The sequence below is a fragment of the Takifugu rubripes genome, unplaced genomic scaffold (assembly GCF_901000725.2).
Source record: "Takifugu rubripes unplaced genomic scaffold, fTakRub1.2, whole genome shotgun sequence".
In the NCBI taxonomy this organism is placed as follows: domain Eukaryota; kingdom Metazoa; phylum Chordata; class Actinopteri; order Tetraodontiformes; family Tetraodontidae; genus Takifugu; species Takifugu rubripes.
This window is the reverse complement of record NW_021821670.1, coordinates 54,845-76,206: the sequence shown is the minus strand read 5'-3', so window position 1 is coordinate 76,206 and position 21,362 is coordinate 54,845. Positions and strand designations below refer to the sequence as shown.

Genomic DNA, 21,362 nt, shown 5'->3' with positions numbered 1-21,362 from the left:
AAAGGACAACGAAGGAATCACCACCAATGTCTTAACAATCGTTCCCCGTCTGACCTGCAATCTAGTGTAGGTTAGAGTTAAAGTGTAGAGGACTATCATTCATTTTGGAGTTGACAAAAGCATTAAAGCTGTACGAGAGATATTTCACTGAAACAGGGCAAACTAGTAAAGCTAGACAAGTGACGTTGCTCAACACTTCTGATGAAGATCGAGACCTTAAAAATGAACCCATAAAAAAAGGAGCTTTTTCCCACATATTGTGATTTACACCCAAAGGTTACTGAGTACTTTAGTAAAGTGTACCTTAAGCTGGTTTAACTCGGCCCAACTCGAAATTTGGTGCATCAATCAGAATATTAGCTAGGTAGAGTGGGTTTTCTGCTCAAGCATCAGCGCTCATATTCAACTTGCTAGGGGTAGGGTTGAAGACTTTCTTTAGTTAAGTCCTGCAACTCTCTGCACAAGTCACCCCAATTCGGCTAACCAAGCAGGAATGAAAAAAATACGTGTTGGTCTACTACTGCCTGTTGAACTTGATACTATGTATCACTCAGAATGGAAAGCTACTCTGAAAGATCTCACAAATCTCAAACAACAGTCTCTCACAATCTGCCTTCTCAGTTGGCCTGTGGAACTGGCAATTGACAGATCACGCTGACTTCATTACTAGTTATACTAACCATCTTTGCTTAGACTTCACAATGTTTCAAGCACAGTGTTGGGACGGGTCTGTTAATTTCTAAATCATGGACATTCACTCCACTGCTCCACTCACACATGTATGCCTCTTTTGAACTCTCCTACTGCTCACCCCACAGCAGACACTTTTGTGTCATTCTTCACGCAGATAGTGTCCAAAAGACGTCTTCAGTTCGATTTTGATAAGAAGTGAAACATCTCCAACTAGCATAAGCCCAGTTAGACTCTCTTAAGCCAGAATTTCCCTTTAGTATGTTTTTAGAAGAAAATAACTGTCATAGAGCCTTTATGAAATTGAGTAAACTTTGACCTGTCAGCCAAAAGACTACATAGGCCGATACTAAGGTGTCTGGTTTCTAATGTTACGAGCAGTTAAAAACTCATAATGTAAATTAATATAAAGTTTTAATGGTTCTAAATGTCTGATACTAAATAATGAAAAAATTCAAAATGCCATCATTTTCCACATAGAAAAAAAATTGAAAGCTTTCTGCCATTTGTAAACCATGGTGATTTCAATTACTTTAAAATTTAAACGGAATTACTTAACTATGAAAGAAAACGGATCTCATTTCAATTATTCCCCATATATTCACAAAGATGAATGCAGGGGGTGAAAATGTTTAAATGGAACAATTCAAGGGATATTTTAATTGTTTTGTGGCAGGACGAAGACCGACTCCACACAGTTGTTTATTTGTTTTCTTTCTTTATTGTTTTCTTTATTGAATTTATTTATTTATTTTCTTTATTTCTTTTACTTGAATGATATTGCTTGATATTACTTGCTGATATTACGGCAAAAAAATATGGGTGCGGAACACACCACCCAACTCGCCCATACAACCCATAATCCTCCTAGGTGGGAGGTACCTGTGTGCTCGTCACTCCCCCCCCTCGGACCACCCAGAGGGACACCAGTGGCCAAAGCCAGTCCCTTGCTGGAGGCTTGATCAACCTGCCATAATGACTGTACCACCCTTCATCTAAAACCACAGGCTGTTGACAAACAGGAGAAACACAATCAACAGTACCCTACAAATCTGGACACACAACAAGAAGACACAATAGGTGTGACGGGTGCGATTAGGACACAGGCACAGGGCACATAGATGCATTTTCTGGTCGTCAGCAGCGCATTGAGAGAGAACGGCTCCAACCCCCACATCAGAAGCATCCACCTCCACTATGAACTGCCTATCAGGATCGGGAACCAGGAGAATGGGAGCTGAGGTGAACCGGGCCTTGAGGTTCTGGAAAACCTCCTCGGCATCCTGGGACCAACGGAAGGGTACCTTGGAGGAGGTGAGGGTAGTGAGTGGAGCGGCCACGGTGCTATATCCCCGGATGGACCTTCGGTAAAAGTTGGCGAACCCTAAGAACCGTTGCAGCTGTTTCCAGGACTCGAGGACGGGCCAGGGGGTGACGGCAGAGACCTTGGCAGGGTCCATCTCCACGCTGCCTTGACCGATAACGTATCCCAGGAAAGAGATGGAGGTAGCGTGGAATTTACACTTCTCAGCTTTTACAAACAGAGAGTTCTCCAGCACCCCTCCCTGGGCTGCCACCTTATCGTGGTGGAGGGGTTTGCGTGTCCCAATGATCCTAGGAGCTCCGTTGTCTGGGGCTATATGCCCCTGGTAGGGCCACCCATGGCAAACAGGTCCTAGGTGAGGGACCAGACAAAGCGTAGCCCAGGACCCCCTAATGATGCTGAACAACTTTGGTGCCAAGTTTCCCTTGCCCGGATGCGGGTCACCGGGGCCCCCTCCTGGAGCCAGGCCTGGGGGTGGGGCACGTTGGCGAGCGCCTGGTGGCTGGACCTCTGCCCATGGAGTCCGGCCGGGCGCAGCCCGAAGAGGCACATGGACCCCCTTCCCATGGGCTCACCACCTGCAGGAGGGGCCAAGGGGGTCGGGTGCATTGTGTTTTGGGTAGCAGCCGGAGGCAGGGACCTTGGCGGTCTGATTCCCGGCTGCACAAACTGGCTCTAGGGACATGGAATGTCACCTCTCTGGTGGGAAAGGAGCCTGAGTTGGTGCGCGAGGTTGAGAAGTTCCGACTAGATATAGTTGGCCTCACCTCGACGCACGGCAAGGGCTGGAACCAGTCTTCTTGAGAGGGGTTGGACTCTCTACCACTCTGGAGTTGCCGATGGGGAGAGGCGACGAGCAGGCCGCAGATCGATGATCGACTTTGTGGTTGTGTCATCGGATTTGCGGCCGCATGTTCGGACACTCGGGTGAAGAGAGGGGCGGAGCTGTCAACTGATCACCACCTGGTGGTGAGTTGGCTCCGATGGTGGGGAAGGATGCCGGACAGACCTGGCAGGCCCAAACGTGTTGTGAGGGTCTGCTGGGAACGCCTGGCAGAGTCCCCTGTCAGAAGGAGCTTCAACTCACGCCTCCGGGAGAGCTTTGACCATGTCCCGGGGGAGGCGGGGGACATTGAGTCCGAGTGGACCGTGTTCCGTGCCTCCATTGTTGAGGCAGCTGACCGGTGCTGTGGCCGCAAGGTGGTTGGTGCCTGTCGTGGCGGCAATGCCCGAACCCGCTGGTGGACACCAGCGGTGAGGGATGCCGTCAAGCTGAAGAAGGATCGTATCGGGCCTTACTGGCCTGTGGGACTCCTGAGGCAGCAGATGGGTACCGGCGTGCCAAGCGGAGTGCAGCTACGGCGGTTGCTGAGGCAAAGACTCGGGCATGGGAAGAGTTCGGTGAGGCCATGGAGAACGACTTTCGGACGGCCTCGAAAAGGTTCTGGACCACCATCCGGCGTCTGAGGAGGGGGAAGCAGTGCACTGTCAACGCTATGTATAGTGGTGATGGTGTGCTGCTGACCTCAACTCGGGATGTTGTGGATCGGTGGAAGGAATACTTCGAGGACCTCCTCAATCCCACCAACACGCCTTCCAGTGAGGAAGTAGGGCCTGGGGACCTGGAGATGGGCTCTCGTATCTCCGGGGCTGAAGTTGCCGAGGTAGTTAAAAACTCCTCGGTGGCAAGGCCCCGGGGTGGATGAGATCCACCCAGAGTCCCTTAAGGCTCTGGATGTTGTAGGGCTGTTGTGGTTGACTCGACTCTGCAACATCGCGTGGGGGCAGTGCCGCTGGATTGGCAGACCGGGGTGGTAGTCCCTTTTTTAAGAAGGGGGACCGGAGGGTGTGTTCCAACTATAGGGGGATCACACTCCTCAGCCTCCCTGGTAAGGTCTATTCAGGGGTACTGGAGAGGAGGGTCTGCCGGATAGTCGAACCTCGGATTCAGGAGGAGCAATGTGGTTTTCGTCCTGGCCGTGGAACAGTGGACCAGCTCTACACCCTCCGCAGGGTCTTCGAGGGTGCATGGGAGTTTGCCCAACCAGTCCACATGTGTTTTGTGGACTTGGAGAAGGCATTCGACCTTGTCCCTCGGGGGGTCCTGTGGGGGGTCCTCCGAGAGTATGGGGTGTCAGGCCCGCTGATACGGGCTGTCCGCTCCCTGTACGATCGGTGCCAGAGTTTGGTCCGAATTGCTGGCAGTAAGTCGAACTCGTTTCCGGTGAGGGTTGGCCTCCGCCAGGGTTGCCCTTTGTCACCGATTCTGTTCATAATTTTTATGGACAGAATTTCTAGGTGCAGTCATGGTGTTGAGGGATCCGGTTTGGTGACCTCAGGATCGCGTCTCTGCTTTTTGCGGATGATGTGGTCCTGTTGGCTTCATCGGCCCGTGACCTCCAACTATCACTGGATCGGTTCGCCGCCGCATGTGAAGCGGCTGGGATGAGAATCAGCACCTCCAAATCCGAGGCCATGGTTCTCGACCGGAAAAAGGTGGAGTGCCTTCTCCGGGTAAAGGAGGAGATCCTGCCCCAAGTGGAGGAGTTTAAGTACCTCGGGGTCTTGTTCACGAGTGAGGGAAGAATGGAGCGGGAGATCGACAGGCGGATCGGTGCGGCGTCCACAGTAATGCGGACTCTGCACCGGTCCGTTGTGGTGAAGAGAGAGCTTCGCCTTTCGGCTCAGCTCTCGATTTACCGGTCGATCTTCGTTCCTACCCTCACCTATGGTCATGAGCTTTGGGTAATGACCGAAAGAACAAGATCACGGGTACAAGCGGCTGAAATGAGCTTCCTCCGTAGGGTGGCTGGGCTCTCCCTTAGAGATAGGGTGAGAAGCTCTGCCATCCGGGAGGAGCTCGGTAGAGTCGCTGCTCCTCCGCGTTGAGAGGAGCCAGATGGGGTGGCTTGGGCATCTAGTCAGGATGCCCCCTGGACGCCTCCCTGGTGAGGTGTTCAGGGCATGTCCCTCCAGTAGGAGACCCCCGGGGAGACCCAGGACACGTTGGAGAGACTATGTCTCTCGGCTGGCCTGGGAACGCCTGGGGATCCCTCCGGATGAGCTGGAGGAGGTAGCTGGGGAGAGGGAAGTCTGGGCTTCTCTCCTTAGGCTGCTGCCCCCGCGACCCGACCCGGATAAGCGGTAGAGAATGGATGGATGGATGGAGTTCTCCAGCAGGTGTTGGAGGATGGCCTGCACATGATACACATGTTCCTCCTTGGAACGGGAGAAGACCAAGATGTCGTCCAGATAGACGAACACACTCTTGTTGAGCATGTCTCTTAGAATGTCATTAATGGGTGCCTGGAATACGGCCGGAGCGTTAGTAAGGCCGAAAGGCATGACCAGGTACTCATAGTGTCCAGTGAGTGTGTTGAAGGCAGTCTTCCACTCGTCCCCCTCCGATCCGGACTAGATGGTAGGCATTGCGGAGATCCAGCTTGGTGAAGACCATGGCCCCTTGAAGCTGCTCAAAGGCAGAGGCGATGAGTGTGGTGGGTACCGATTCTTGACGGTGATATCTGAGGCCCCTATAGTCGATGCAGGGCCTAGCGACCCGTCTTTCTTCTCCACGAAGAAGAACCCTGCCCCAGCAGGCAATGAGGAGGGACGGATGATCCCAGCGGCCAGAGCGTCATTAATGTAGACCTCCATGGCCTCTCTTTCTGGCACAAATAGTGAGTAGAGACGACCCTTGGGAGGCGTGGTTCCAGGCAGAAGGTCTATGGCGCAGTCATTCGGCCGATGAGGGGGCAGGGAGGTTGCCTTAGCCTTGCTGAACACCTCCCGGAAGTCATGATATTCAGAGGGCACCCCGGAGGTTGGGGGCCGGACTGGATCTGACAGATAGCAGAGGTGCAGAAACTTGATTGAGACAGATCTGTGACAGGAGGAACTCCACCCCAGAATGGAACCCGTTGCCCAGTCAGTGGGGGTTGTGACGACGGAGCCAGGGATAGCCCATGAGTGGGATGTGAGGTGACTTCAGGACGTGGAACTGTATAGTCTCATGATGGTTGCCAACAGCAACATGTGGATGGGCGTGGTCAGGTGAGTGACGGTCCCTAGGAGATGGCAGGAACTGAATGTGGTAAAGGAACCCAGTCGATACCCAGCTGGACAGCGAGCCCCTCGTCGATCAGGCTGACATCAGCCCCAGAGTCAATGAAGGTGGCAAGGGTGTGAGAGCCCCCCGCCAACAGAAGCCGGATGTGAAACAATGGCCGAGGACAGGGGGCAGAGTCTTGAGTCTGGCTCAGCAGAACACCCCCGTTTACTGCTGAGCCCTCCCTTTTACTGGGCGACGAGAGATGAAGTGCCCAGCCTGGCCGCAGTAGAGACAGAGGATCCCCTGGCGTTGTCGCTTTCGCTCCTCAGGGGTCAGACTGGTGCGTCCCACCTGCATGGGTTCGGCCCCCCCAGATGCGGGCTCGGTGAGAAGGTTGGGGGCGGCTGGAGACCCTCGCAGGCGAGCAACGTGCTCCGCCCCTCGCTGGTGTAGCTCTCTTCTCCTTGCCTGGATGCGCCTGTCCAGCTCGATGAGTCTGTCGAGGGAGGCGGAAGGTCAAAGGAAACCAGCTCATCTTTATTTATGGCGCTAACCCATTGAGGAAAGCGTCACACTGGGCTGCTGAGTTCCAGTCACTGAGACGGGCCTGGATACGGAAGTCGATAGCATAGTCAGCAACGGGCCGGCTTCCCTGCTTCAAACTCATGAGGCCCACGGCAGCATCCGGGCCCAGAGAAACAGGCCCAAAAACCTTACGAAGTTCCGCAGAGAAGGCCTGGAAAGAAACAAGCTGGCGTGTCCCTCTCCCACTCTGCCGTTCCCCACAGGCGTGCTCTGCCAGTCAGGTGATTGATAGTAAAGGCGACCCTCACCGCCTCCTAGGCGAACGTGTAGGGCTGCAGAGCAAACAGGATAGAACAGTTCGTGAGGAACGGGTTGCAGCCCTTGGGGTCCCTAGAATAAAGCTCTGGGGGCTCTGAGCAGTGCCTGGCGGGGGAGCCAGGAACAGGAGCGGCTGGTTGGGACACAGAGACCACAGCTGTGGACCTGGGTGGCTACTGAAGTTAATGCCCGCTCCAGAGCCGACGCCGTCTGCCGAGCCTCTGCTGCATTTGGAGGCTAGCTGGGCCTCGAATTGTTGGAGCCTTCCCTCCACTTGGTCCAAACAAGACTGAGGTGGTGACGAGTGTGCTGGGTCCATGTTTGGGCCAGATTGTACTGTGACGGTTGCGATTAGGACCCAAAAGCAGCACACTGGAAAACTGGACCGTGATAATGACCTTATTAGCACATGGGCAAAACAGGAACTCAGGCAGACAAGGAAGCACAGGAAACATGCCGTTCTTCAGGCCCCAGGGCCCACACAAAGTCAATGGGTTTCAGGCTCGGGATTGGGTCGAGCAGAGTCGGAGTGCGGAACCGAGGGGGGAGGATGTGAATCCTCGGAACCGTACAGTCCGTTTACACAGCGGGCAGGAGTGACAGTAATGGAGCTTACAGGAGATGAGGCTGACGATGTAGCTGAGCAGACTGGGGTGAGCAGCAGCGAAGTCAGGGCCACGCTGAGAAGTCAGGACCAGTGCGAGCGGGCAGGAACCAGAAACACTGAGGCAGAAGTCGTGGTCAGGGGCAGAAAGCAGGTAGGTTTTTTCCAGGGAAACAGGCGAGGCAGGCAGAAACGAAGACAGGCAGGGTCGGTAACAGCTAATCCGGCAGGGAAATAACGCTGGAAAGTCTTGCATCGAAGCAGAAGAACAATCTGGCAAGGACTGAGAGTGCAGGGAGAGCTTATAAACCGGGCTGATTGGGAATCGGCTGCAGCTGTGCTTGCAGGTGAGTGGAGTTGAGCTGACGGGACGGGACGGGAGTGGCTGGCAGGTGGAGTGGAAAATTACCGGGACAGGAGGTACTGGGGGAATGGGGCTGTGACAATTGGAGCCTTGGACGGAGGATGGCCCCGCCGGGGGACCTAGGCCGGTAACGGAACTTCGTCAGCCACCAAATGTGCCGGCTTCACTCTGTCCAATGTGATGCGAAGACCCCCATGTCCAACACGAAATTCTTGGAGCCCTCCTCCAACACCCTAAATGGGCCGTCATTCAGGGGATGGAGAGGTGAAAGGTGAGCATCATGACACACAAAGACTAAATGAGATATTGTGAGCTCTGCCAGCACAAACGATTGTGGAAAACAGTGGTGGAGAGGAGAAGGAGTGAAAGTGGACTCGGACAAAAATGGTCATAAAACAGGAAAGGAAGAAGGAGCACAATCCTCAGGCAGAAATTCCCCCGGAACACAGAGGGGCTGCCCGAAAAACCAACTCAGCAGGCAAAGCATCCAGGTCCCCCTTAGGGGCTGAACGCAGCCCGAGCATAACCCAAGGCAAGCGATCCACCCAGTTACCATTCGCTAGCGCAGCACACAATGCCGCCTTGAGCGACCTGTGAAAACGTTCACATAACCCATTAGCCTAAGGATGTTAAGCAGTAGTGCGGTGTACTTGTGTACCCAGGGACTTTGCCAGCGCTGACCAAGCTCGGAAACTAACTGGGGTCCCCTATCAGAGGTGATAGCTGTAGAGGAGCCAAAACGCCCAACCCAACCGGAAAGAAACGCACGATGTCGTGGAAGATAATAAAACCACGTCTGGCCACCTCATGGGTCAATCTACCACCACAAGCAGGTGTGTAAAAACCAGGGAAGGGGGCAAAGGGCCCACCAGTTCCACATGCAGATGGTCGAAAAAATCTATTGGGAATTGTAAAGGGCTCGAGGGGCAAATTGGTTTGCTTATGCACTTTAGCATGCTAACAGGGCCCACACAAGCAGCTGCGCATTCCCTGACCTCTTTATTTAGGCCACGCCAGACAAACCCATCCAGCTTTACTGATGCCCGGACACCTGGGTGTGACAGTGAGTGAACCATGTTGAAAACCCTAGGGTGCCAGGACACTGGCAATATAGGACGAGGGTGGCCTGTGAAAACATCACACAGGAGCCAGGACACATTCCTGTACTACTGCATCCTCGAGCTTCAGGCCCGTGCCAGTGGTCTTAAGCGCCAAGATTTACGGATCCACGGGCTGGTCAGCAGCCATAGCTGAGAAATCAACCCAAAGATGCACTGGGCACACCAGCACCCGCGAGAGACACTCAGCCACCGGGTTGGCCTTCCACATGCTGGATGTCCATAGTGAATTCTGAGATGGCCGCAAGGTGGTGTTGCTGTTGAGCAGATCATGGCTTGGTTACCTTGGATATAGCAAATATCATGGTCGATATTATGGTCGATGTATGCTGTAAAGAGCAGCCTTCTAGCAGAAAACGAAAAATGGCGTGTAGCCAGGGTACAGCGCCAACAATCGATCAATCCTGATCGAAAACGCTATACTTCCGCTCATTGTCCCACAGTTTACGGCTAAAGACCACAATGGGTTGCTAAGTACCCCGCCACGCGCTGCACTTACAGCCGCATTGGATGCATTGCTGTAAGAGCAATGGATGCCCGTGGTGCAGGATGCGCCAGGAGCACCATATTTGCAAGGGCAGATTTAGCTTCAAATGCCTGGATCTGTTCAGGACTCCAGTCAACCAGGTCATTGGCTTTCCGTAACCTAAAGGCCCCATAAAGTGGCAGCAGGAGTTGGGCTGCGTGAGGGAGGAACGAGTGTAGAAATTCACTATGCCCAAAAACCCCTGCAGGGCTTTCACGACAACTGGGCGCAGGAAGTCTGCCACCGCGTGTACTTTAGAAGGTAATGGAATGGCGCCCTGCGATGAAATGTGATGGCCCAAGAAGTCAACCACGGGCAGTCCAAACTGGCACTTTGCTGGGTTGACAATCAGGCCGAGTTCTTCGAGACGCTGAAAAACCTTTTTAAGGTGCAATAAATGCTCGGCCCCACGGGAGAGAACGTAGGCGTTGTCAGTGACGGAAAATCAGCCAGTAAACGCTGAAAATCATTACCCAAAGCCGAGAATTTTAGCATGCGTTAAGGGCCCAGATCCCCCTGTCTGACACTGAAGGTAACAAAAGACACAGCATCAATGAGAGGACACAAAGAAAAGCTGCCCCTATAATGGGACCTGCAATCGAGGGTATCACAAATGTCCCAATAGAAGACCCATTAGTGGCGCTCAGCTGTGGGCGGCTACCTCTGGACGAATGGTCCGAGTCAGTTGGAGGGAGGAGGCTCTTCTGATAGCCAGAGTCCACCAGGAAACACTTTACCAGACAGGGAGTCCTTGACGAAAAGCAGCTCCTCTTGTTCACCAACGGCTGCTACTGAGCGCTTGCTTTGGTATTTCCCGTTGCCTCGAACGTACATGGAGGGACACAAGCGCTGAGCCCTGCGACCGAACCGCTGGTGGAAGAAGCACAAGTCGCAAGCGACGCCTCCGGGCGGAAACAACAGCCACCATCCGCCGGGTCCTTGTCCTCCGCAGCCGGCTGCAGGGTATCTGATGCCACTCTGTGAACAGATAAATGCCTAGAAGAGAGAAGTACTCGATCCGCCTCTTCGGCCAAACCACGGAATCACCAGTAGCCAAACGCGGACAGTTCGCCAGGGCTGCATGAACAGGGGCGGGAGTTGGCGCAGGAAAATGTGCGGGAAAAGGAAGCCGTCTTCAGCCAAGCCTAGCAACGAAAGCACATTCTCCATGAGATCAACCACCAATCCATCCTTTAGTAGTAGTTTACTCCGGCCTTTTGGACAGGCTGTATCGCCGTAGAAGGAGTTTGAGTGCAGCGTACTTCCTGGTCCGCGGTGGAACCTGTAGCAGGTGCATGGTGCGGTGGGTGGACTGGTGATCCAGAGCTTCGACTACCGTCAGCAGTGATTCCTTGCAGGTGGAAAAGCGCCTCTTTGTGTTGGATCCACAGGCCCTGTCGCTCTGCCAGAACTCGGGAAGCTTCACCGATGCGGCGAAACTGCCAACTGTTTGAGCTGCGGCGACATGGTTGAAGAGGAGATGCTGCCTTCTGTTGCCTCGAACATGTCCAGTACGGGGGTCACCAATTTGGCAGGATGAAGAAAGACTCCACGAAGTTGTTCCCTTGTTTTATTTATTGAACTCCAACTCGAATGGGACCAATGCTAATATTGCGACAAAAATATATGGGTGCGGGTGATATTCTTTAATAGACTACAGCTGATATATTTTAAATATGTAAAAGCAGACAAAAACTATTATACTCCTATTGTACTGTAACGTTGGCTTCTACTGGTAGCCTGGCTGATGACTGAAAGCTAAGATAAAAAAACTTTCTTAAAAAGGGGGCAAAGGGCCCACCAGTTCCACATGCAGATGGTCTGCTTTGTACAAGAAACTCAAGTATCACTTCCATTATAGAGTCTCATCTGTGGGGGAACACATTTTTACAAAACCTTAAGGCTCATTACATAAGGTGAGTTTTAATGTTCACTACCTTATTTTATGTTATTTAAGCTCCATGGGAAAAAAAAAAAACCATTTTTCTGTAATCAGTTAATCAGTTGCTTTTGTGGATATGAGTTTTCTTTATCAGGTTCTGTTGCTATGTTATATCAGAGAAATGATTTGTAATCTCAGTGTAACACATTCACACACAAAAAACAAACACATCACAGTTTCAACTTTACTCGTCATTTATAAATTAGCATGGACTCTGATTTTATGTGTCTCACAGCCACCTGGGTGGGCGGAACATTTATCATCGGAACAGCAGAGGACTGTATATGATCCAAAATTGGGGCTAATCTGGCTGTGATGCCATTAGCTGCAACATTAGCATTCTGTCTGGGTAAGTTCATACATGCATGTGTGGAACTGTGTATATGTGCCATATCTCACATGCTTCCTTTTTCCGCTTGACTAAATTTCATTCTCGTCTATTTCTATTTGAACATTGAAGAACACTGACAATTCAATAATTGTGTGACAGTGTCATCTTTGTTTAGGTGGATTTTTCTTTGCTGAGCCCATGAGGGACAGGAAGTATGTTACAATAATGGATCCGTTCCACATCAAGTATGGGGACAAGCTAACAGGACTTCTGTCTGTGGCAGTATTGATGTCTGAGGTTATTTGGGTGGCATCAACACTGATCAGTTTGGGTAATTTGAAACTTTCTCTTCTGGAATTTTTTTTTACCTATGTGCTTTAAATAATTACGCTGTTTGTTTTTTAACTGACTTCTTTTAACTGACTTCTATATTTCTGTTGTGAATTTATGATGATGCCAAGTCTGAACAAATTGTATAAGTTTATTTTGTTTTCTTGCCATAAAAAGGCTTTTTTCCTTTTGTGTCTCTGGGTCACATGACCAAAAAAATGTCACATTCTAAAATTAAAATAGAGTGAAAATAATATTAACTGCTCCCCTCAAAAAAAATGCATTTCAAAAGAAAACAGTTGATGCAGCAAATGATTCAAAAGTCAATAAGATATTGAGTCTACAAGATCTATATTATTGCTCTGATGACTAAAAATATCAAGTTTGACCCCCCCATGATGATATAAGTAGGTATGTAAATACTTGTATGACGATAAAATGATCAAAGTGGCTAGAGACTGCAGATGCATACACATTGTTATTTTTTTGTTGTGTTTATTAATTGCTTTGCTTTCATTTCATGTTTGTCTAAGGTTTAACCATGAGTGTGATTCTGGACTTGTCATATACCATATGCATCTGGATCTCTGCCGCAGTGGCCATTACCTATACATTGCTAGGAGGACTTTACTCTGTCGCCTACACTGATGTCATTCAGCTAATACTTATCTTCATCACTTCGGTGCGCTATCATAATTTCCTTCAAAATCAATTAAAAAAAATTGATTAAGCCAAATTAGTGCAATTTCTTGAATAAAAGAATTCTAGTCTATAATAAAATTGTTCATATTTATTTACTGGAGTTACTGTAGAAAAACTGTAGTACTCTGTAGTTTACTGTAGTTTCAATCAATACATATTTTTTGCCTATTAATAATGTGTTTTTTTCCATCTTCAGTGGTTATGCATCCCTTTCCTCTTCAAGATCCCACCTCAATCGATATCACCACCACCCTCCTTTAATTACACCTTCCAGGCCTCCCTGGGTAGGTTCTGTGACTTCACACACTGCATGGAAGTGGATGGATGTCTTTTTGATTTTGGTAAAATTTTATATTTTATTATAAAAATAATGACATTACATAAATATATACACTGATATAACACTGGCCCCATGGATTTACATATTTGTTGTTGTATGAAACAACATTAAACAAGAGTATAGGAGACATCGGTTTCCAGGATTTCCACCAGAGGACTTTATCGGCATCTTCGTCAGCCTCAGCCAAGCTACGTTGTTATGCTGCAGCGTTCCTCATCCCTACATTTGGAATTCCTCCTGTGCTAATTGGAGCAATTGCGGCATCCACAGGTAACGACAAATTAAGTTTTTATTGCAGCCGCAATAAAGTCATAAAAACTTCTACAGAACACATAGTTTTCAAATAAACACAACATCAAATAATATAAAATTAGTACAGTAAAAATGCTATACATTCAAAATTCCAAAATATTGTCTTGATAAATTCTGCTTGTTTTTTTTTTTAAAGCTTTCATAATTGGGATAAGTGTAACTCCTTATATCATTATACTTGTGTATCCTCTTTCTATGGGAAAGAAGGAGTCTGTCCTTATCACAGAGCTTAGAAGAATTTTTGATTTTGACCTCACTGCTAGCCAACCTGCTAATGTAGCAAGATGTTTAAATATCGTTCACTTGATGATCAACATGTTCTAAAAAAATAAAGAGCAGAAGAGCCTGACTGCTAAATTCTTTTATTGTCAGACTGGAATCAGACTTCTTATGGTTTTCCCCCACCATTTGAGCGAGGACAGACGGGTCTAATCCTGCCCCTCACCCTGCATCACCTGACACCACCATACATCTCTGTTATTGGCATTGGAGCTGTGGGTGCAGCTGTGATGTCATCAACGGACTCTGCTCTCTTGTCATCTGCTTCCATCTTTTCATCAAACATCTACAAGAAGATCCTGAGGACTACGGTAAATAGTTTGATATACAGTACTTTGAATTGATGTGTAAAGGTTAGTTTTTGGATCAAATATTATTAAAACAATTCTGCATATTTTCACGACCATAAAGCGCACTGTATTAAAAGGCGCATTCTCAGTTATGGGTGCTATTTCTGTATTTAGAACATACACAAGGCACACCGTATTATTAGGCGCATGCTGAAACATAAAGTAAAAAATGACAACGGAAGTAAAACAGTGAGTTTCGACACATTTATTGAACAAAATATTCATTCTTCCGCCACAAAACCATCAAAGTTTTCATCTTCTGTATCTGAATTAGACAGCTGCACTATTTCAATGTCCAACATCCCGAATTCCTCTTCTTAATCATCTGAATCGGACTCACCTATCGGGTCCGGTTTAGCGTTGATTTTGTGAAAGCTCTTACAATACATGAAGACGGTATCGTAGCCCATGCATCTACAATCCACCCGCATATGGTGGCATAACTTGCCTGTCGCTGCCTCATAGTCTTTGTGAAGGAGTGTTCGCCTTCCGTCATCCAGCGCTCTGTCCGTTTCCGTGGCAGCCGAAAACCACGGTGAACGACGACTTCTCGTGCCCCGTTGTGCGTATCGCCACCGTGCCGGTCCTTTTTTCTCCACTTTATGGGTCAAAGGGATGTTAAAAGTCAGAGGGATCTCATCCATGTTGGTGATGTGGCTGGGCGCGGTTATGTTGTTGCGGCAGTAGGTGCGGAAGATGGCCACCCTCTCCTGGTAATACGCGGGCAGCCGCTGCGCAACAGTTGTCCTTGCACGTATGGAGAGATGCTGACGCCTCATAAAGCGAAAACACTAAGATTGCTCAATTGCCATTTTCAGCCGCGTATTCGATGGCCTGCAGTTTAAAATAAGCCTCATTAATACGCGTCTCGCTTGACCGGCGCCATTTTAGGGGATCCTTACGCGTAGGTGTGCCGCTAATCGATTGGCGGAGCGTTTACCGTAGTGCACCCACCAAAGGCGCACAGCAGATTTTGGAACTCATCCCACACACAAGGCGCTCCATATTATAAGGCGCACCGATTTTTGAGAAAATGTCAGTGTTTTAGGTGCGCCTTATAGTCGTGAAAATAGGGTACAGAAAATCCAAAAATTTGCTACTTGAAAGCAACACAGAAAAAAAATGCTAAAAAAAAAATCTGAGCCAGTTTCAGTCAGGTAAATCCTTTTTTAAATTATCTCCCTTTGTAGGCATCAGAAAATGAAATGCGGTGGGTGATCCGGATGGCGGTGGTGATGTTTGGACTTGCTGGGACATCCCTTACTTTCTTACACCCAAGTGTAATGGTCTTTTGGATCCTGGGAGGAGAAATTGCCTACATCCTAATGTTTCCTCAGCTACTCTGTGTCCTCTTCTTCAACATTTCCAATGGTTATGGTGCCAGTGCTGGCTTCCTCGTAGGACTTATTTTAAGACTCTTATGTGGAGAACCTTTGGTTGGCCTACCGCCTCAACTTAATTTCCCAGGATCCGTTCTTGAAGATGGTGTGCACATTCAGTACGCTCCCATCAGTACCATTTGCATGCTGGCCTCCCTAACCACCATCCTGCTGGTCTCCTACCTGGTGTCTCTGCTCTTCAATAAACATTTGATCCCTGATGCCTGGGATGTGTTCAACGTTAAAGCACAAACCCTACCATTAGGCGGGGCTACTGTCCCACCAGGTGAGAACAGAGGCCCCGCAGTGCCAATGTTGGAATCAACCTGTTGAAATTGGACAAGTCATTTTATCATATGTGTGTGTGCTGCTGTGTAATTATTATTTACATTGTGTGTAATACATACACACAATGTAAATAATGAATGTAAATAATTATATATAATTATTTACATTCATTACATTCACATGTCCTGCTTTGTTCTGTCAATATAAACACTTTTTCTTCCTATTCATTAGCTTCATTTAAAATACGGTACTTTTCTATTTGTACCATCATCTTTTAAGGTAAAATAGTTATTACAAAAACATACTTCATCCTTCATTTCTTTTACTTCTAAAACATAAATATCTTGAGGTAAAATGTATTCAAATAAACCCAAAACACCCCACTTATTTTTTGCTCATTTACTTATTTTTATCAAATATTTATGTTGTCAAAGAAGAATAACATCACTGTATGGATGCACACTCCTTTCAATGTTAAATAAAAATTAAGAATGTAAAAACATTGTCCAGCAATATTGACCTTAACAATAACTTAAACATCGTTATTTGATTTCACAGTTCAGTTAAAGGTTCCTGTACCCTGCAAAAAGCTGGGTCAAACTGCTGAACCTCTGATGTCGTTGTGTAGTTACAGCATCTGTTCAGGTCCCCAAAGCCATTAGCCTCACATATATCAATCTTTTTATATGGCAATTGGCAAGCATCATTATCTGCTCTAACCACTGCACAGCCTCAATCTCATATTGGCTTCCTGTTTTGACAAGAATGTTCTGGGTTCTACTGGTCATGTCCAATCTGACTAAAGTTACAGAGTAGTTTCTTAGCACCATTCTGCCATGAATACAAAGTCTCCATTGGGGTTTTCCCATCCTGCAGCAGGGAAACAAAAATCAGATCAGAACAGAAATTCTGAAAATGTTCTTTCCATTGTACAGCTGCTACTTAACAGACTCCCAGCAAGAGAACTGAAACAATGTAATTTTTAATTTTTTCAAAAACCAAAAAAAACAGATCTCACAACTTCATTAGTGCCCCAAAAGGACCTCTATTAAATTTCACAAATGTTAATTTACTGGGTTGAAATATCCCCAAAGGCAAAAAACTTAACATTGACCTTTCTACTTTGAGTGTTTTTATTTTTGTCTGGATCTGTGAGACCGCATGGATGTTGTTGGATACGTACAGTGTTCTTGGTGTTGAGGCTGGCACCGTACACCATCAGCAGCTTGATCATCTTAAATCTATTGATTCTCACTGCGTCGTGCATCGGTGTGTCTCCATCCTGGTCAGAATATTAGCTGGTCACAAACCAGTCTGGTTTATATTATTACTGTTCTTATGTGGTGTGTTTTCCACAATCCATTTTTGTAAAAATAAATTAAAATTTTAATTATAATCATCATTTTAATCATTGACCAGTTGATTTAACAGATGATGTTTGCATTTTTCAATTTAATTCACGACTTCATTCTTACGTAAATGAAATGCTAGAAAATGCTGAAAAGAATCATTATAAAACAGCAAACCAACAAATTCAAGGAAGCAAACAGGAAATATTGACATATAAATCTTCAAAGGGATATCTTTAAGGAGACAGCAGTTTTTCATCACAAGTAATTTCATTTTATTGTCAAAATACTAAGTGGTATCACTTAGAACTGAAGAGGTTATATTCCTAACTTGCTTCGAATTATGTTTCAAGTGTGTTGGCTTCTTACTCTGTCTTTGGCGTTAACATCAGCTCCACAGTGGATGAGATGTTCTGCACAGTTGCAGTGTCCAGTTCTCACAGCAACATGAAGAGGAGTGCTGTGAAGCTAAATAAATGACATCAGTGTTCTTATTTCCTTTTAACCAGTTTAAAGTGGACACTATTACATCACAGGTACATATTTTGAAAGTACTGAGGCACCAAATTCATATCATGAGTAGTTTAATTTTTCCATAGTGACAAGCTGAATTCCTAGCATGGCAACTGTATGCTTCAAAGTATCCATGTGAAACCACATTTCATCAAATACATTCTGGTGCTCCACAGAGTGTATTCTCATTGTAATGGAGTGGCAACCTCATCCAGAACATATTGGGTATCCATTCATCTAACCTTGTCCCTGTAGGCGAGATTGGCTCCTTTGTCAAGGAGGAGCTGTAGAGCTGGAAGGCTTCCTCCTCTGCAGGCCCAGTGGACCGCTGTGGCTTCCAGCTGAAACCCAATTACAGAGCTGTGTAATCTGTATCTGTATGTTATTATTCATTCTCTCTCTGGTCCTAAATCCTACCTTGTCCTTTTTGTGCATCGAGGCTCCAGCCTCCAGCAGCATTTTCACGATTTCCACATGCCCTTTGAACGAAGCTTTGTGCAGAGCTGTTCTCCTGAACTAAACAATTGTGAACAATTTACCAGATACATACCTTCACCAACTCAAAACATTCAGCAACAAAATATTGAAAAACTTGTTACTGTGGTTATAGTTTTTACTTGATCTTTTATGGTGTTAATGGTTTCTATGTTGTATATATGTAAATTGATGTCTTTGAAGCTTGTACAGGCCCCAGCTCCACACTCACACACAACCTCATGAGTTTAGAGGACGGACGGACGGACGGACGGACGGACGGACGGACGGACGGACGGACGGACGGACGGACGGACGGACGGACGGACGGACGGACGGATGGGCGGGCGGGCTTATATTGTGAAGGCAACATACATACAGAACCACAAACTCTCCACCAGCAGCAGTAGCACATTTTAATAATAAAAACTTCATGGAGTAAAGTGAACCTGATTGAACCTATTAGATTGTTAGCATACAGAGCCACTATAGTTTAGTATTCAGCTTTAATTTGATTTTGGAGAATGTGACTTTGTCATTGATGCTGAACTTTACTCATGGCTTGCAGGCTTGGTATTGATAGACTATATACTCACTGATTTTAATTATTGTTTATGTTAATATTTTGAATAAAATAAACACATTATAGAATCAATTCTCACATGGTCACTGATGTCGGGGTTCCCTCCATCAGCCAGGTATTTCTCCACCAGTGAAGGTTTGTTCTCCAGAGCTGCTGTTAGAAACATCTCTCCATTCACATTTTCAGGCTGAGATAACAAAAATAATGTGAACGCGCATTTTTGTCAGCACCTAATTTAATTCTAATGTGACTGAAGTCAGATCAATAAGTGCTCAGCATGGGAGGAAAAAGCAGCCATATAAATAATTTGGAGTAATGAAAGTAGTTCTCTAAAATATGTAAAAATGTCTTTTTTTGCATTAGAGTAATGACGACTCACAGTTTCCTCAGAATTACATCTATAAAATGACTGTTAAAAATGAAACCTAACCAAAGCTTTGGGCTCTGGTTGTTTCTTGTGGATAGGTGTTTTCTTTTCCCTCCTCCTTTTCTTGAGCTGTAGAATGATGAAAAGGTCATCCACCGTCTCCAGCTTAAGTCTTCCACTTATATCCCTCTGACAATGCAGAAAGAGGTTTCAGCACAACACAGTGTATTCTGAACCACTATGAGTTTAAGAGGTCACATGACCAACAATATACAAATGGAAGTGCTGTATGTCCTGAGGATTTTTAATAAAAGCCACAAACATCTTGGTGAAAGCCTGTTTGCTTTCTTTATGATTTTTACATCAATAATTATTGCACTGTAATAACCCAAATATACAATTAGAACTTTGTTTAAAATGCCATTTAAATAGTAGGATTATAATCAGGAAGAATTTGGAAATGGAAAAATACTGATTAATTCTATACATAAATGCAAGTTCAGACACGAAAAGGAATTCAGTCTTTGTGGTAAGAGGTTAAAACTGACAGTTGCGCATGTTTGCAAAATCATTGCTATTGTATATGGTACACAAGTGAATCTCTCCCATCCAGAAATCCACATGGTTCAGTCTGTTGTCATGAGGACTTGTTTTCCTTTCCCTTCTTGTGTAAGTACAGTATCAGGTTCTTACATTAAGCGCTGCTACAATGACTTCCTCTTGGTCACTGCCACTGGCCAGCTGCTGTGGAAGGCTCCTACCCACCAACTCCCTGTTGGACCATCGATCATCCTCCTTCTCTTGATTGACAGCTGTCTCATACTCCCCACCCTCTAAGTCATCTAACTCTTTGCTTTCATGGATTTTACCAGACACCTGAAAGATGGAACGTTTGTGACCACGAGGTTATTATTCAGCAGAGGTGAGTAAAATTTTTCACTTTAAATTCATCAGCGAACCTTAAAAGAGATTTGAATGGATTTTTTTTTTAAATGCCTCATATTCCTTTTAGTATTTGTTTTTATGTTAAATTAAATCAAATGGGACATTTTTTATCCATTTTCAGGAAAAAAAACTTTTTTTGTTTTACCCCTTGTTATTTTCAAAGAATTTTTAAGGATACCTAAAGAGCAAAGCAAAGGGAAATCATACAGAACATTTAACAGCAGAAGACACCACATCAGCCACAGCCACGAAATTGTCTTTTGTTTGAACCTTCAGCCCTCTGTTGTTAAGTCCATTCTGATCAAAACTTGCATTTACCAGTTCCTCCACACTGTGCAGGCCCATGTTCCTTTCTAAAGTCCAAGAGAGCTGAAGTCCTGTTGTGTGATCTATGTCTGCCCATCTGTCGGTGCTGCTGTCACCTTCTCTCTCTTAAATACTGGAGCTGCATCAATCTTCAACTCAGATCAAGTTGCAGCAGTCATGTGCTCATTTGCCATGTTTGATGCCCCCCGCCCACCAACTGCCTTTACACCACACACACACAAACACACACACACACACATGCTTTCTCTTAAGACTGAGTTGATGCCTTATTTTGAAAGTAACATATTGGACTTTAAAACAAGCGTGTGTAATTTTTAATTAGCTTGGAAATACTTTCTGTTGAAAAAAAGTCTATCCATTATTACGGCTTTTTAGACAAATCTATTCAAATGTCTTAATTTATTGACACTATCTTAAGCATTAACCACATAGTGAATCATAATGTTAAACATAGCCAATGGTTGGTAGAAGGGCCATAAATATGCAGTGAATATGATTTCACAGCATCTCAGAAATGGTCACACCTTTAAATCTTCATCATCTCTCATTATATCCAATCACGAGATTAGTAGGAGGTCTGACTGACAGTTCACGGATCCCATTAACATGAACTGTTACTTTTAGCACAAACTGTGTTAGCTCACTCTCAACCAACCAGTGAGCCAGTCAGTTGCCATAACGTCCTCTACCCTGTGGTTATTGGTGATTGCTAGAAGTCCTCCTGGACCATTTGGACCCATGATCATCTAGTGCTCATGTGCAGGACATGCACAGTGACAGTCTGAGTCTGTAAGAGCTTCCGACTCACTAATGTACCGTATTTTCACGACTATAAGGTGCACCTAAAACACTGAGATTTTCTCAAAAATTGACGGTGCGCCTTATAATATGGAGCGCCTTGTGTCTGGACTGAGTTCCAAAATCTGCTGTGCGCCTTTGGTGGGTGCACTACGGTAAACGCTCCGCCAATCAATCAGTGGCACACCTACGCGTAAGGATCCCCTAAAATGGCGCCGATCAAGCGAGACGCG

General features: G+C 46.5%; 2 protein-coding genes and 1 long non-coding RNA gene across 4 annotated transcripts; 2 read left to right on the top strand and 1 right to left on the bottom strand.

Annotated features, from left to right (window-relative positions):
* The first annotated feature begins 11,770 nt into the window (after window positions 1-11,770).
* LOC115248769 (uncharacterized) lies at window positions 11,771-13,049 on the top strand. Its single transcript, XR_003887510.1, has 4 exons — window positions 11,771-11,811; window positions 11,969-12,124; window positions 12,657-12,805; window positions 13,022-13,049. It is a non-coding gene; the product is annotated as an uncharacterized lncRNA (long non-coding RNA).
* A 59-nt stretch (window positions 13,050-13,108) lies between these two features.
* LOC115248768 (high affinity choline transporter 1-like) lies at window positions 13,109-16,077 on the top strand. The gene is made up of 4 exons (XM_029832564.1): window positions 13,109-13,166; window positions 13,282-13,435; window positions 13,850-14,067; window positions 15,297-16,077. The coding sequence occupies exons 1-4, from the start codon at window positions 13,146-13,148 to the stop codon at window positions 15,816-15,818; spliced, it is 915 nt and encodes a 304-aa protein (XP_029688424.1). The 5' UTR covers window positions 13,109-13,145; the 3' UTR covers window positions 15,819-16,077.
* Window positions 16,078-16,502: 425 nt separating this feature from the next.
* LOC101068875 (ankyrin repeat domain-containing protein 1-like) lies at window positions 16,503-20,488 on the bottom strand. 2 transcript variants are annotated; one of them, XM_029832562.1, is made up of 9 exons: window positions 20,323-20,449; window positions 19,753-19,935; window positions 19,123-19,248; window positions 18,772-18,879; window positions 18,053-18,151; window positions 17,878-17,976; window positions 17,492-17,590; window positions 16,957-17,055; window positions 16,503-16,643 (listed from the first exon to the last, which is right to left on the bottom strand). In XM_029832562.1, exons 1-9 carry the CDS (start codon window positions 20,347-20,349, stop codon window positions 16,551-16,553), a joined length of 933 nt encoding a protein of 310 aa, XP_029688422.1. In that variant the 5' UTR covers window positions 20,350-20,449; the 3' UTR covers window positions 16,503-16,550. The 2 variants fall into 2 exon arrangements, with proteins under 2 accessions (XP_029688422.1, XP_029688423.1); XM_029832563.1 differs by lacking the exon at window positions 19,753-19,935 and having other exon boundaries at window positions 20,323-20,488.
* Window positions 20,489-21,362: the final 874 nt, after the last annotated feature.

Excerpts from the sequence above, each read along its gene's own strand:
- LOC115248768 (XM_029832564.1), top strand. The coding sequence starts at position 13,146 with ATGGATGTCTTTTTGATTTTG. Across the intron at positions 13,167-13,281 it reads TGGATGTCTTTTTGATTTTG|AGTATAGGAGACATCGGTTT; the intron begins GTAAAATTTTAT and ends ACATTAAACAAG. Across the intron at positions 13,436-13,849 it reads AGCAATTGCGGCATCCACAG|ACTGGAATCAGACTTCTTAT; the intron begins GTAACGACAAAT and ends TTTTATTGTCAG.
- LOC101068875 (XM_029832562.1), bottom strand. The coding sequence starts at position 20,349 with ATGGGCCTGCACAGTGTGGAGGAACTG. Across the intron at positions 19,249-19,752 it reads TCATTGTAGCAGCGCTTAAT|AGGGATATAAGTGGAAGACT; the intron begins GTAAGAACCTGA and ends CTGCATTGTCAG. Across the intron at positions 17,056-17,491 it reads ATGTTAACGCCAAAGACAGA|GATGGAGACACACCGATGCA; the intron begins GTAAGAAGCCAA and ends TATTCTGACCAG.